The sequence below is a fragment of the Aulostomus chinensis genome, chromosome 6 (genome assembly GCF_037954235.1).
Source record: "Aulostomus chinensis isolate RoL2024-O1b breed Wild chromosome 6, RoL_Achi_v1.0, whole genome shotgun sequence".
Lineage (NCBI taxonomy): Eukaryota > Metazoa > Chordata > Actinopteri > Syngnathiformes > Aulostomidae > Aulostomus > Aulostomus chinensis.
Window position 1 is genome coordinate 13,912,399 of NC_141325.1, and position 16,593 is coordinate 13,928,991.

General features: G+C 39.6%; 1 protein-coding gene across 1 annotated transcript; it reads left to right on the forward strand.

The window, feature by feature from the left end:
- The first annotated feature begins 797 nt into the window (after positions 1-797).
- tars1 (threonyl-tRNA synthetase 1) lies at positions 798-15,659 on the forward strand. The gene is made up of 19 exons (XM_086206667.1): positions 798-966; positions 1,584-1,658; positions 2,568-2,758; positions 4,246-4,369; positions 4,714-4,838; positions 5,475-5,592; positions 5,676-5,740; positions 5,844-5,922; positions 6,050-6,196; positions 7,533-7,631; positions 8,761-8,927; positions 9,576-9,738; positions 10,878-11,015; positions 12,460-12,537; positions 12,810-12,910; positions 13,302-13,406; positions 13,544-13,616; positions 14,870-14,984; positions 15,080-15,659. Exons 1-19 carry the CDS (start codon positions 907-909, stop codon positions 15,226-15,228), a joined length of 2,172 nt encoding a protein of 723 aa, XP_086062793.1. The 5' UTR covers positions 798-906; the 3' UTR covers positions 15,229-15,659.
- The last annotated feature ends 934 nt before the right edge of the window (positions 15,660-16,593 follow it).

Genomic DNA, 16,593 nt, shown 5'->3' on the forward strand with positions numbered 1-16,593 from the left:
TTAAAAAAAAAACCTTCATTCAATATGAAATGTATTAAAATAGATGTTACAAACACTACTTTACTATTGGCAAGCTTTTATATTAATCAATTTCTTTACAAAACTGAATCCAAAAGTATTACACCCTGCAAATAATTTCTCATTTGAGCAATTACTTTTTAGTACTGTTAAACTCTCTAAAGAAAACACTACTGGGGCATCAGTCTTTTAAGTTCCCATCAATGAGCTGTGAAGCTGTGACGCAATTCTTGGAAAATCATCATGAAACTCTTGCACACTCATTTGATTGGTATCATCAAGTTGTTTAACCAATGTAAGACCACTGTCATGCTGTTTTTTGTTAGTAGTACAGTATAAGATAAAAGGTGCGTTGACAATCATCTTTGTCATTAAAGACTAATTTATTAACGCTATTTAAATTATATGAGTTGGAGAAAGTTATACATTTCAGAGGAAAATGAAATCCATCCACTAAACTCGATATACATTTAGGGAAAGTATTAGGTTTTGAAACTCCATACTACCATGTCTTTTGGTTACGCGCATGATAAGTTATCTTCAATGCTGAATTCCACGTATCCAAATGAATCTAAAAATAAATAATGAAAAAAAAAAACCTTTGCAACTTTACTGTTGCAAATATTTCAAAAGCTAATTGTAAAATTTAGGGCCCGTAGACAGACCTCCATTTGTTTTTGTTCATGCCTATTAGAAATACTGCATTGATGTAATATGAATTATGTATTGCCAATCTTGGAATTTACCTTCATGGACATTACTACAGTGTTGCATCAGAATCGCAATATCCGGGGACGTCATCAGAAGTACTTACCACCCGCACCGTGTCAGCCTACCGTTCAGAAAACGGTGGCTCAAACTCTTTAAGTTGGACCTTCGTCATTTGCCATGGCTGAACGAAGTGTTGTGGAGACAATGAGTGAACTGAAAATGGATGAAGGAAAACAGGTGACACATTTCTTTCACTACAAGCTACGTGTTTGTCGTGTTAGCTAGCTAGCATAGCCTCTGAGACTCACGCTGTTACCAGCAATGTGGTGCACGAGATTTACCGCGTAGCTTATCATTTTTTGGGGGTCATAATTATATTGTAATATGACAGAAATAAATTATTTTGTCTTGGTTTTAACATGGCGAGGCAGAAGGGAATCGTGCATCTAGATTTGTCGAGTTTTGGCAAGTTTCATGTGGCCAAGAGTTGCACGAGCGCCTGGCACCAAATCAAATACAAACTTTAGGGAATTTATGTTTATCTGCTTACAGCTAACGATCATAAATGAAACAAGGAACTCCCAAGACCGTCGTTTGTGGCCGTTGTGCTTAGATTGGAAATCGGCACAGAACAGAAACATCAACCCTAAACTTTTCTCCATTTAAAATCACTTTGTGAAGTAGTTTGTGTTGTCAACTTTCTCAATAACTGTCACCCGGAAGCTGTTGTCAGATTGCTTGAACCTTCGGATTTCTGATTGGCTCACTGAATCCCTGCACACTCCGTAAAATATCATTGATATGATAAAAGTTTGAATCCTGTAATGCAAGTATGTGATGTGACGTTTGGACAGGAAGGGGCTGGAAGTAAAGATGGTGGAAAGAAGAAGGGTAAAAATGCTGCTGGAGACTCAGGAGGCAGAGCTGAGGTGAGTTTTTAATAAAATGGTAGAGTTATGAAGATGCTATCAATGATCATAATCTGTTTCTTGTTTGACAAACACAATATCTACAGCTTTTGTATGTCTTTGTTTATGTTGAAGTGATTGATCAAGCACAAGTAAAATCAACGTTTAACACCATATGAACTGCAAAGCTTTTGAGTAAGCTGAGTGAGGAGTCAGACTTTATCAGTGAGATCAATTTTAGGTCACAGTAAATTACTGCCAGCAATGACTCATTGGATTTCCTGAAAAGAACATGATTCCACACAAAAACATGAATTGTACGTGTAGCTTTTGGTTTCAGTTCCTCAGCACATCCGATTCTGATGCGATTTCCAATGTTAATTCTTTTACAAGAGCTTTATTTTCTTTGAAATTATCATTATCATTGTTTTTCGTAGGCGACATGTCTGAGGTTACATTAGGAGGGCACATCACTCTTGTTTTAATCAAACGTAGCAAAATACAAAAATGCTCTGAATTTTAAATTCTAGAGGAATTATTTAAACTGTATCTGTGGATCTCATGTTTTGTCAGTTTAATGATCCAATTTAGCCCAAACCATAGAATGCCAGAGCAACGACTAATTGGAATCCAACTAAATAATGTAGAGCTGTACACAGATCAGCACCATCGTTACAATGACCTCAGTCTCGGTACCAAATCCTGATATTCGATATCCCATCTCTATTATTGCTCTCAATGTTTTTATTCAAGTTCATATTGACACAAATGAAACATGCTGCAAAAAGAATTACAGCATTTTGCTTCCACCACCTGAATGTGTTCACTGGGACAGACCATGTGAAAACACTGTAAAAATTAACACAATGAATGAATCGTGCACCTTCTACCAATCCATTCACTGATAGCTTATTTTTTACTTTTGCGCAGCTATCGCCACCGCCTCAGTTCATTGATGACCGCCTGACTTTGTACACCAAGCTGAAAGCTGAGCACGAAGCCCTCATTGCTGAAAGAGCTGCAAAAGACAGCCGAGCCATCAAAGTGACTCTGCCTGATGGGAAAGTGGTGGATGCAGAGTCTTGGAAGACCACGCCGTACCAGGTGGCTTGTGGAATCAGGTCGGTGTGATGATGGGATCAATGTCCAATTACTTGTGGTGTTTTTATCAATAATGTCATTAAATGGAAGTCCTTTTTTTTTCCAAGACTAATAGGGGAATGTAAATTCCATCGAATAGTTGTCAAGTTTATACCTACAGCCTGTAATCACTTATTAAATGTGTTGTAAACATTTTTACAATAAAACGATATATTATCAACTCATCTGAAATGCAACATTGCTCCACGTGACCTAAAACACTAGAGCGGTCCGCCTGCTTGATATCCTCTAAATAGTCTGTGCTGAAAGTGATGTCTCTCAGTCCAAACCAACATGCACCTTGTAAGACGGACCAGAGTCCATCTACTTTTTGTCCGTATGTCACAACAAGAACCAATGCCTCAGTATCGACACCAAGATTCTAATAAGATGGCACAGTGTCGTTAGAGATACTGGCTCATAACAATACTGTATATGAATGTGGTGGAAAAATAATTAAGATGGACATCCTGTTTGTCCCGAGAGGCTCCAAATTCTGGTGAGATGAGAAACAACACTCAAACTGTTGTTGAGTCTGAGTAATTCTTTCATCTTGCAAGAGGGAAATTTGTTCAACACCCAACCAGCATGTGCTGAAGAAGAATCCACAGAGCAAAGAGTCACTTGAACTTTTATACATTCTTTGTTGCAAGGCAAATTAACACCCGCCTACCCGTTTCTTTTTACAGTTATAGGAACATAAAATCTGCTTTCATATGCAAGAGGATATCGAAGTTGAACTCTTATCAGCTTGCACACCTGCCAGGCGTGAAAATTCAGATTAACGAGAACTCGGAACGTCTCGCCTCGATGCAGAAACAGGAAGGCCGATACAAGACACTTTTCAAGACATACGACTGTCTCACACTTAAGGTCGCACGTCATCGTAGAGTTCAGACATAGTGCAAAAATAAAAACAACACAATGTGGTACTGAAATTTTCCATTGCAATGAAACATATTGTTGAATGGCAGTTGTAAATACAGATGCTGCAACAGGTCTGATTCAACTCGTGCAAAAAAACCCCCCAAAAAACAGGTTATTTTGAAATGTATTCATTTGAAAGGTTTCTTTTTTTAAAATTTTCTACTGAATTTGGTCTTGAGGTCATTGGAATGTTGTACCTTCTAGAAAAAGGTCATTCGTTGAAATTGACGCACGTAATCAGTACAGTGAAATAGGTTTTACAAATAAATCACATTATTTGTGATCGTAATGATGCTGTGAAGTTTAACTCGGTGAGTTTTATCTAAATTCATACATGGAAGAACTACAAACTTGGGTATTTTTATGGAATCCCCAAAACATTGGTCTTAATGCAGAATCTGCCTTTATCATTACATCTGATGGATATTTACAAAATTACAGGAGCAACTTTATTATAATAATTGATTAGATATAATTCTGACCTTATTATGTTACATTTTGAATTCTACGTCATATAGAATATGTCGTGTCCTCTGTCCAGTCAAGGGCTTGCTGACAACACTGTTATTGCCAAAGTGAACAACACCGTGTGGGATCTGGACAGACCTTTGGAAGATGACTGCTCCCTTCAGTTGCTCAAATTCGATGATGAGGAAGCTCAAGCTGTGAGTCCCTTGGAGCGATGCGATTTGATGATTGAGACGTATACAGTTAAAAAGAAAACTGGAGTACAAAAATGTTGAAGTTGCAACAATATTATGAGACAATGTTGACTGATCTAATACAGTGCCATAATCACAAAGTAGCAGCATCTGTTCTGGAGAATAACAAGTGTCTGCGTAATTGTCTGATGTGTTGTCACTCCTCAGAAGATGTAAAAATCCACTGTTTCAGCAGTTCTAATCGTGAATGATTGGGATGTCAGCATAAACGCAGTTTTCTCATTTGATAGGCTGCTTGAGTTTGAGCCGTTAAGCCTTTTTTTTTTTGTGTACATCCTTCACTCAAGGTATACTGGCACTCCAGTGCTCACATCCTGGGTGAGGCCATGGAGCGGGTGTACGGAGGTTGTCTCTGCTATGGGCCACCCATTGAAAATGGCTTCTACTACGACATGTTCCTGGAGAACAACGAGTGAGTTTCACAGTCTTGAGGTCCTGATCCGGTTCGACAGCTGATTGTATAGCAACAGTCATTCACTCCTAAGACCAGTGGCATGGACAAAATGGGTGGTTTGTAATGACACTCGAGCTGGATTTTTCATGGACGTGGATTTTTTATGGTATCTTCTTATAGCTGCACACAAGATTGTAACGAGAGATTTTTTAATTGAAGCTCTGAATGTGTGTGGCGAGACCATTAGAAATGTTAACGCTTCCTCATAAATGGCATTTTCACTTGACCTTTCCCGGATTCATTTCTACCTGCTTCAGGCTGTAGGAGAGCATGAGGGCTGCTGTCTAATTAATTCTATAACCCACCCTAATGAAGTCATTTTATGCTAATGACTTAAGAGTGATTTTTTTTTTTTTTTTTTAAACAAGGATATTTTGACATTGCCAAAGCTCTAAAGCCAAGGACTTTTAACTATTTGTCCTTGTTTGGCAGAGGTTATCAGTGTCTGGCAGTCGAAGAGTTACATTGGTAAATAAAGGTCACATTCATCATTCCCTCTAGAAACACGAGCAAACTATATTTAGCATTGGAGGCTGTTTGAATATTAATGCATTACAGTTGAGGATGTCGTGTTTGTGGTTGTGTTTTGGACAGGGGTGTGTCGAGCAATGACTTCCCCTGCCTGGAGAGCTTGTGCAAGAAAATAATCAAGGAGAAGCAGCCGTTTGAGCGTCTGGAGATAAAGAAGGAAACTCTGTTGGAAATGTTCAAGGTATATATTTAGCCCAAAGATAGAAATGGCAATTTTGTTGAAGTGCTAGTAAAAAGAATTGAACCGCATCTTCCTCTTCACAGTACAACAAGTTCAAGCGCCGCATTCTGAACGAGAAGGTCACCACTCCCACTACTACAGTGTACAGGTGAGTCCATGAGCACTGGCTATTGGATAATGTAATTTCATCTGATACAGATGTTTTCTGTGTTAGCATTTAGTGTTTGACTCAGTAATTTACTGCATTTCAGGTGTGGTCCCTTAATTGACCTGTGCCGAGGACCCCATGTGAGACACACCGGAAAAATCAAGGCTCTCAAGGTCCACAAGGTGAGTTTTAATTCAGTGGTGCATGAATGTTTGATGTACATTAAACTCATAATTACTTGAATTAATTGTTGATTAAAGTAGGTCAGCTTTAAGGAACTTGTGTCTTGTTCCATCTGTGGTACTCTAGAATTCATCCACATACTGGGAGGGAAAGGCAGACATGGAGACCCTCCAGAGGATCTATGGCATCTCCTTCCCTGACCCTAAAATGCTGAAGGAGTGGGAGAAGTTTCAGGAGGAAGCCAAGAACAGAGATCACCGCAAGCTGGGCCGGGTATTAGGCTTGTCACAATACCAGAAATTTAGTAGTCGATACCAATACCACTTAAATTCCACGATACTCGATACCACTGTAAAAATAAAAAATAAACAATAAATCCCCCGTAGTTCAACATACACTCCTTTTTATTTGAACCAAGTGAACAAACAATATTGTTTGAATTCAAATGCACTCACCTTGAATTCTTTGTACAAATCTGGATGTTTGTCTTTTAAATGCTTTGCCAAGTTTGATGTGTTGCTCCCCTTCGCCGTGGTACGGTGACGGCATTTTTTGCATATTGGTTTTTGCAGATCAATAAGTAATCCCTCCTCATCAGCCTCGAATCCAAAGCATTTCCATACGTGACTTTTGGCGTTTTTCTTCTCAATTAATTTAGGGGCAGCTGTCGCTGTAGTTGACGACCCAGATGTGTGTGCCTCCACCATGTTGCATGTTGTTCTTCTTAGTAGTCAGTCACGTGATCAGCACCGTGGGAGGGTTGCCAGATAATCGCTCATTTACAGCCAAAAAACAATGCTAATTAAGCGGCCAGATCTGGCTCCTCGGTACCAACGGTACTTCAGGTATTCTAAAAAAAGTCAGTACCGTCACATTTTCAGAATCTTAGTACCGACTTGGTACCGAAGTATCGGTTCTCGTGACAAGCCTACCGGGTATGAACTAAAGAAAGCTGGCAAAAGAGTGAATGTAGCAGTTTTTAAATTGTTTCTTGTTGACTTTCACCCCTTTTAAGGTACCTCAGAGTGCTTGCTTTTTATCAAGTAGTTAATGATGTGAGTTGAACGGCGGCAATGAAGTGGAAGATGCCACGAAATACACTGCCGAATTAAATAAGCATCACCCATCAGAATACTACAGAAATGATTTCGAATTTAATACCAGGGCTTTTTCTTCCTCTTGAAAAGATGGCTAGCAGGTTCAAGTTCATTTCAAAAGCATGTACGTACTTCAGTCAGCAAGACAGTGTGTCACATATTCACCTGCGTAGTTACGTGGGCCGCATGATACATTGAAAAACGAATCACGATCTCAGTTCACACATCTGTGGCCTCTTTTCTAAATGGTGACATTTCACTCTGTCCTATTTCTCTGCACATTGCCATCAACAGTAAAGCCCTTGGAAAAATGTTATGCCATCTGCTTCAAGCCTTGTCTCAACAATCAAGTATCTCAGAGTGTTTTCTTTTTTTTAGCGTCAGAGACTGTTTTTGTTGGGAAAAAATAAGTATCGTGTGAGTAAGTCATGATCTCAGTTCTAGGGGGAGAAAAATCATAATAGTCACCCATTAATTATCCACATTTCTTTTTTTTTTTTTATCCTGATCAGGATCAGGATCTGTTCTTCTTCCACGACCTGAGTCCAGGGAGCTGCTTCTTCCTGCCAAAAGGAGCGTTCATCTACAACGCCCTGATTGACTTCATCAGAGTAAGGCGACTATCACTCTTACAGTCTGTTTAATTTGGTTTTGAGTGACTGAATGAGTTGTTACTTCAATACATTTTTCATTAGTTCCATTAAGTGTTCACACTGCCCTGTTTTTAAGTGAACCAACATTTGTAAATATTGACATGCGGTCGCACAGATCTTCCGTCTATAGAACAGAAAAGCTTTGAGCAAGATTTCGCTTCAAGCAGACAACAATGGAGCAGCGGTTGCTCATTCAGATTGTTTCAGTAGGTTTATCATTACATTATGCTACATGAATAAAACTGCAAACAGGGACTAATCAGAAGTTATGGCAATTATTTAGGATTTTAATTAATAAACTGTGACTTAATTGGTACTTTTTAAAGTTTTAGTGTAAATAATTCTGCTATATTGTCTGGTTTTCTCTTGGTATCGGGGCATAACTCCTCCACACACACACACACACACACACACACACACAAACACACGCTCCTCTTTACTAGCTGCCAGCATCTGTTCTCAACCCACAATGTGCTGTATTTGTTCGCCTCTTATTAAATCAGACTGCATTCTCACCTTAAGTGAACTAAACCGCGGTTCACTTGGTTCTTTCCTGTCTTTTATGGACCATGGCCTGTAATTTTGGTTGAGATAAAGCAGGAAAGCTTTGAAAGGGCCTAAGTCAGAGCTGTCGGACTCGCATTTTATAATTGCTGTGATCTTTCTCTGAACTTTTAGAAATAAGAAAGGAGTATTAGGAAGATTAAATGCTCACGGTAAACAGATTTTTATCCTCAAGTCAGTCAGTCAGTCAGAGCAGAAAGAAGCTTTCTATATTTACAGGGTATATTATGTGCTGCATCATTAAAATGACTTCCAACATCTACATTTTATTCAAGTTGGTGTTACGCTCCAAAAATTTTGGGCCTGTGCATTCAGTTTTAAAACACAGCGTTTTGTATATTACATGTTTCACAGGCAAACTACAATGGCATATGATCACATAACCAAATGTCCTACACCACAAGAATAATAATAATAATAACGATGATGTAAAAAGGCGTTGGCACATCAGCATGCACCTAATCTACAGTCACTGGCTGCTTTAGTAGTTACAACTCAAGTTACAATGTCTTGTGTTTATCAGAGCGAGTACAGGAAGAGAGGATTCCAAGAGGTCGTGACACCCAACATCTATAACAGCAAGCTGTGGCAGACCTCTGGTCACTGGCAGCACTACAGCGAGAACATGTTCTCCTTTGAGGTGGAGAAGGAGACCTTCGCCCTCAAACCCATGAACTGCCCAGGCCACTGGTGAAGCCTCCTTTTCTTCATCTTCATCATCAGAAATGGTTGATTTAGAACAACAGATTCTGCTCTGAGTGGTGTGGAAAAGATTTTGTAGATGTTGATCAGATGAGTTTTCACTTATTTGGTCCTGCCTTACTCTAAAATAATTCTGCCACAGCTTACAGAGGCTGCCATCAAGCTGAGTTTTATCACACTTGGACAGCTTTATAACAATCTCTTTACAGGGGTTTTGTCATCAGTCATTGACTCAGCTTATGTGAAATAGCTTGATAGTTACAGCTATAATAGTTTGTCATCTGGACTGATGCTCTTACCATGTTCTCAGATGTTGAATGACCCAGTTCAGTTTAGTGCTGAATGCTGCATTGCAGTGCAAAGAGACAGACTGCAGCTCTTTGGACAGCACGAGAACAAGGAAAAGAGGGGGAAAAAAGAAAAAAAAAATTGAAAATGCATGCAGCCCCTCTGGAAATCATAGTGAGATGAAATGGAGCTAGTAATCACAGTTTGTCAAAGTGCTGAATATCAGTTTAATTGAATATTGAATTTAGCCATTATAGTGGGGCAATATTCAGTCACTGTGATAACTCCAGTTTTGAGTGATAAGTTGTATGTATGTGAATTTTTACACTCACCTCTGTTCGGCACCAGTCTGATGTTTGATCACCGGCCACGCTCCTGGAGAGAGTTGCCCATTCGCATGGCCGACTTCGGCGTCCTCCATCGGAACGAGCTGTCGGGCGCCCTCACTGGCCTCACCCGTGTCCGCCGCTTCCAGCAGGATGATGCTCATATCTTCTGCTCCATGGAGCAGGTGAGGCCACTGACGTTAAGTCAGATTTATGCTGAATATATTTCAGTCACACATGTTCAATCACCAAATATGACCCTCTTGTATTGATCATCATTAGAATGACAAATGACATGAAAAGCAAAAAAACAACAACTGAGGACTTAAAGGGAAGTTAATTATTACTGTATTTGGTATGAGCTGCTGCAGTTTGATCCGGCAACTTGAATATTAAGTCTCCTCACCAAAAGAAGGTGACGCTCCCATTGAAGCACACAGCAGGATTTTGGAAACTGGAGATTTCATAATTAATTTATGGAGATCATAGAGAAAAGAACTCCTGCACACTCTCTCTTTCACTTGCAGTTACAAAAGGTTTTTTCTGAACAAACTTTTAAGGAAGACAGACAAGCGTTCGCCTGCTCTGTTTTAATTAGTATGTTCAAATGTTGCAAGACACCCACGTGCTGACAGGAGCGGATTTCGTTTGCTTAATCAGTAATGTATGGCAGCCCCAAGAGCTCAAAATTCTGCAACTTGAGAAAATGAAAGCAAAGAAAACATTATTGATATTACAATGACATGACACCCAACAAATGTCATAATTCAGAAGAAAAGGGCTTCAACCGGACTGCTTTTCTGGGAACCGTTTCTCGGAACCAATACGTTACAAGTTATATCAAAAACAACACTAGGAATAAATGTATATATTTTAGTGTAAATATATAAAATATAATACAAACAATTTCTGTGCCAGTTTTCTGGTTGTCTTACTTACATACATTACTTCTCGGTAATGGATTTTATGTGAGATAAAGTAATTACACTTTTTGATCCTTCACCTTTTTCAGCATCTGGAGAGCTGCTTCTGCTCTCACTGTCCTTTCATCACCAAGTCCAAACACACCTCAGCAGACTGCCGAGAATGTGCTATTAATTTTATGATCAGTGCCTCCGAATGGTTGCCTTTTATTTTTCCCAGGAAGTGATAAACAAGTTTATCCTCCAGCAAAATATTAGATCATCTTTTAATTAAATCATTGATTTTTTTTTTTTTTTTAAGTAACACTAACAAATTCAGTCATTAAGCTGTAAATTAAAAAATCATAGCCGTGGCCAGATGGATGATGCCAGCTGTGTTACATTCTGTTTCTGACCTCCAGATTGAGGAGGAGATCAAGGGTTGCCTGGACTTTCTACGAACTGTTTACAATGTGTTCGGCTTCACATTCAAGTTGAACCTTTCCACAAGACCGGAGAAATTCCTGGGAGACCCAGCTGTCTGGGACCAAGCAGAAAAGGTAATCAGAATGCCTCTTGTTTTTCTTTTGTAGCTGAAAATGTCAACCACTATGGCACAAAGTCTCTGGAGATTATAGATGCCAATCTGTTATATTATCATGATTTAAATTATAGAGGCACAGCACAAATGGCAAGCACAGCAAATATATTGAGGTTCATAGACTCCTCAAGAACATTTCTATGTTAATGAAAGGGTTTTATTCTGGCCGAGTGCTATCAGGTCTGAAGCGGAGAATGCGCGTCCTCTCCAGAGAATCTACATCAGCGTTATCAGCCTTTGCTGTCGGATCGAATCCATTCTCTTTGGAGCCACTCCGTTTTGTACCGCTCAGGTTCAGCTGTGACAGATCCGGTAATGTATAAATCTAGCCAGAACAAAGGAATTAGAGCAAATTAGTCTGCTGTGATTATTAGTTTGAGTAATCCTTGTGGGACAGCATCAAGTCTTAACAGATACTGCAGACTTTTAAGCTGAGAATTAAATGCCAGCTATTAAAAAAAAAAACAAAAAAAACCCCACAATTAAACAGACACGTATGAAAATGTTCGTCTGGTAAGAATAAAAAGTGACTCAGAGAGATGCAGCGGGGGGGGGGGTGCCTTTTACATTCTCACTTTCGTCTTGATCTCATTGAGTGTTTTATTTCCCATGTGATGGTATATCTACAGACATTCTCTGACAAAGTCACTTAAATTCTTAGACTGGCAATTTTAATCACATTTACTTAGAATAGGATACTTGATTATTAATTGTTATAGTATCCCTCCTGATTTTTGCATGAGATGACGTTTTAATAAAACATAAAAGGCTCCTCTTGTATTTCAGTCACTCGGTGTCCTCCGTGCTTCATTTTGACGTACTGGCGCATGAAATTCGCTCTCTTAATGAAGAACTTCTTTGTTGAAAGAAATAACTTTGAACATGCCATTGCATTAACAATCCAGTGGCTACAGAAACGAGTACTACACATTTTTTAATCTGTTAATGGATGAAAGAAACCAGAGAATTTAAAGACTAGGGGTTGTGACGTTTCTTCGTCTCATAAATTACGCCTTCCTCTCAGGCTATGCAGCTGTTTTGCTTGACCTATCAAGACTTTTTTTTTTTTCCCATGGAAAACATCTCATTAATTTGGCACGGACTTTTTGTGATTAATGTTTACTTGCACAAAGGTGGAAAATTGAATACACAATAAAAGAATGGCAAACTTGGCAGCATAGAGCCCTGTAACAAAACTTACTTCAAGCCCCCATCTCATTAATCCCCACACAAACAACCATAAAATATTATTAAGACATTTGTTTCAAGGTAGGGTTCATTGATTGGTTCCAGATAAAGAAAATGTCAGGTTTAAATATACAGCTTTGCTGAACATCACTGTTTACTTGCATGCTGGCTGGTGAGTCACTGATATTATAACAAAGAAATCATTGTTTTTACAGCAACTGGAGAACAGCTTGAATAATTTTGGGGAGAAATGGGTTCTCAACCCGGGTGATGGAGCTTTCTACGGACCAAAGGTAAGCACAAGCTGTGGTGATGATATACTTTGCAGGGACGGTGGTGGCTCAGTCTCGAGGTATAGCATCCATGAATGGGGGCGGTTAATGGTTTAGTCCCTACTTCCCACGTGTCTCATTGTCCTTGAGCACCCACTGTAGGCCAATTACTCACTCTTCGCTCCCCTGTGCGAATGAATGAAACTCTTAAGGTTCTTTGTCTGCTTTGGTTGAGACGCTCTGTGTAAGACTGTCTCTACCATTCATTTACCATCTGTTTTGTCCTTTTGCAGATCGACATTCAGATCAAGGACGCCATCGGCCGATATCATCAGTGTGCCACGATCCAGCTTGATTTCCAGCTGCCAATCCGCTTCAATCTCACCTTCGTTAGGTGATTCTTCTACTTCCTCTTTGCAAAGTACATTGACAAAACATGCGCATAATTGCACATACAAACCCTCATGTCATGTCAACTGTGATCTAACGTTACAGATCCGGATTCAAGGATTGGTGGAGATTCATTGGAAAGAAAAATATGAAATCAATGTTGACACAGTTACAAAATTGGATTAGCATAAATGTAACTGGAGTATTATGTTAATCAGCCTCCACAAGTGAATGTAATCGCTGTACTGCTAGAATGTTCGACATGCACATTTCTCCAGATGATGAGATGATTGTTTTGCTTTTTTTGTTGTTGTTGTTTGGGGGGGGTTTTTGTGTGTGTTTTTTGCTTGTATGAGTTCTGGTTATTGCTCATGCTGCTGTATTTTTGTTTGCAGCCATGATGGTGATGACAAAAAGAGGCCGGTGATCATCCACAGAGCCATCCTTGGCTCAGTTGAGAGGATGATCGCTATTCTGACTGAAAACTACGGTGGAAAATGGTTTGTATGCAATCAATCTTAAACCTGTATTTTTGTTGCGTTTCCTGCTCAGTAAAAATGTCAATAAAAGCACCTCAGCTCAGTGTGAAGTTTCACATCACCCCTGTTCATCAATTAAATGAACACTTGTCTTTCAGGCCTCTTTGGCTTTCTCCTCGTCAAGTGATGGTCGTACCTGTAGGACCCAGCTGTGACGAGTACGCTCAGAAGGTAACGATTGACCACAGCTACTGCCGTTCCCCCTAAAACCATATCAGGCCCTGCACATGAAGACTTGACTGAGGTTTCTTTTTCAATTCGAAGTACAAACAAAAACATGAATGTGTTATATCTTCAAAAGGAATAAGATGAAAGTAAATTTCTGCTGTAAACAATTTTACAGCAGAAAGCCCGAGTAATGCTTTTATTTTTGTTTTCTTTTCTAAACAACCTTGACTTTTTCATTACAGCTAATCTGAGTGCTTGGTAACCTGATGGAGTACTTTATTATTTAGCAGATTATTACTGTTCAATAATGACTATCTTCTAGGTATTGAACTTTTTATTCTCTTTAAAATGCATACACAACAAATTACACATTTTCATAAACAGCAACTTTGAATATTATTTAGGCAAAGTACCAGTATGCCCACTGCTGTTTAAGTCCATCCATTCATTTTCTACCACTTATCATGTTGGGGGGAGGGGGGGGGGGGCTGGATCCTATCCCACCCTGGACAGGTCACCAGTCCATCACAGGGCCAACACATAGAGACAGACAACCATTCACACTCACAGTCACACCTACAGTCAATTTAGAGTATCAATCAGCCTCGTCCCCTCTTGATGTCTTTGGACTGTGGGAGGAAGCCGGAGTACCAGAGAGAACCCACACAGGTACAGGGAGAACATGGAGACTCCACACAGAAAGATCCCGTGCTGGAGCCAAGGCTCAAATCCGGAACCTTCTTGCTGTGAGGTGACAGTACTGACCACTGCACCACCATCCCGCCTGCTGTTGGAAGTCCAGATTGTGATTTCCATTTTAAGAAAAATTGTGTCTTTACAGCTTCAATTTGAAATAAATGTGGCGGTGTTTTCACAGATGCCTAGTTCAGACAGATACTTTGGTTCTAGACCAGGCTCAGATCAATGAAGAGCGGATCTTGGACCAGTAACAAATGAACTTTTAACGGCTGTTAGTGGTAAGATTGTGATGTGGCTGTGCCTGGAGTGGGCACTAGACAATCAGTCCTGAATTTAAAAATGCAGAACACATCTGACCAATAAACAGAGAACATTCTCATGTGGTCTATATTGATGCATTTTGGTTAACTCGAATTATTTTGTGTGAAACCAAACCGACGGGGGAAAAACAGTCCAAGTTTACAAACTCATCAAACCAGAGCAGATAAAATTTGAGTGAAAACATCATAAAAGATCAAATTAATAATGTTTATTTGTTTTTCTGGTTAATGTTGCAGGTTCAGCAGGAATTCCACAACAGTGGTTTTATGACTGATGTGGACCTGGACCCAGGATGTACTCTGAACAAAAAGATCAGAAATGCACAGCTGGCACAGTACAACTTCATCCTGGGTCAGTGGCAACAGAGTCTATTAACTTTATACTTGTAGTTATTAGTATTTATCAATGTTAATTCATTCCCCTCATATTTCTCTGCATGGACAAAGTGGTGGGAGAAAAGGAGATGACCAGTTACACTGTAAACGTTCGCACCCGCGATAACAAAGTCCATGGCGAGCGCAGCGTGGAGGAGTGCATCAAGCGTCTGAAGGAGCTCAAATCATCCAGGAGTCGGAATGCCGAGGAGGACTTCTGAGCTTTTCCCAAATGCTGCTTTTTTTTTTGCAACAGAACGTTGAGTGTCTTTAAAAGGGGTATGCGGTTGAAATCAGGATGTGTGGAGCTGTGAAAAACTACTTTCACATTGTTGCCTAGTCTCTAGTCTTTCGGTTCAGGTAAATTTCTTCATCCATCCAGTGTCTTCCATTCTTTCTTTCCTTTCTATTTTCCAAGTCTTGTTGTTGCCATTACTCCATGGATTCAAGTATGACTGTCATCAACGCGCTGACCAGTTTTACAGAACACCTCTGTATTATTTGGTAAAAGTTACCATTCAGCTGCTGTCCAATTCTTTGCATATGTAACTAACTGGATCAAGATGGAGGAGATTGTATGACAGAAGTCATTACATGCTGTTTTCAGGGAATTGTACATGTTACAATTTTGGTAATTAAACTATCTATTCTTGATGGTTGTTTGTTGTTTTTTTTTAATATATACAAGCTCATTGCTTTAAATTCTAAACTTGGAGCACCGCTGACGAGCGTTTGTTTCTCCACACCCTTAGTATGCAGCGTTCAAAAAGAAAAACTATTAAAAGTTACTGCAAGAAAGAGGAAAATTATAACCCGTTCAGCTCTGCCAATATGCACTGAAAATGACTTGAGTGAAACATTTGAAAGTAGAGCTCTCGTCACATGTAGAATTGTCTTGCTGTCTCACCATTTAAAGATGTGGCATGTTTACATCAGTGGTTCTCAACCTTATGTAGTCACAACCACCTAGAATAATAGTTAGTGCAGGCGTGTGACTATCATTAGAGCTTGAGACATGCATTTATATTTCTTTCCATATGCTTGAAATATTCCCGTCTTATGATACTAAACTCTGTTTGATGTGATCTGATCTCCCACCATCAGTCTCAATTTCTTATTCTGACCACTAGGCGGTGCTGTGTCTATGTTTCACCTGCAAAGCTAGAGCATGCATTGCAAGGGCAGTGTGTTTTAACAGTGTAACTGAGGGAACCGTCTGTTCTGAGGACCAAAAATGCATAAAGTTAATAAGAGACACAAACGCTGTGATGTAGTTCTAACCTTTGCATGTGAGTGACCTTTGTCCACTTGAAATAGCTGCACTTTGAGGTTCAGTGGAATGGGAACTGAATTGTACAAATGTCTGACCTGCTTCTGGCTATATCGGATATAGTCATAACTTTCCCTGTTTTATTTGGAAGTGGCCTGTTTAAATCATGCAAACGTGTTCTATTAATTTAAGTAGGAACATTAGCAAGGAGGTTAAACTTAGATGGCCTCACAGTCGCAAAGGAGGCAGCGTGAACCCAACTCTGCATCAAGGCCAATGAAAACATTGATTTTGGCTGCTCTTGCAGTTACAGGTA

Coding starts and splice junctions, on each gene's coding strand:
- tars1 (XM_086206667.1), top strand. CDS start 907: ATGGCTGAACGAAGTGTTGTGGAGACAATGAGTGAACTGAAAATGGAT. Junction 5,593..5,675: donor CTCTGTTGGAAATGTTCAAG/GTATATATTTAG, acceptor TCCTCTTCACAG/TACAACAAGTTCAAGCGCCG. Junction 12,911..13,301: donor TTCAATCTCACCTTCGTTAG/GTGATTCTTCTA, acceptor TTTTGTTTGCAG/CCATGATGGTGATGACAAAA.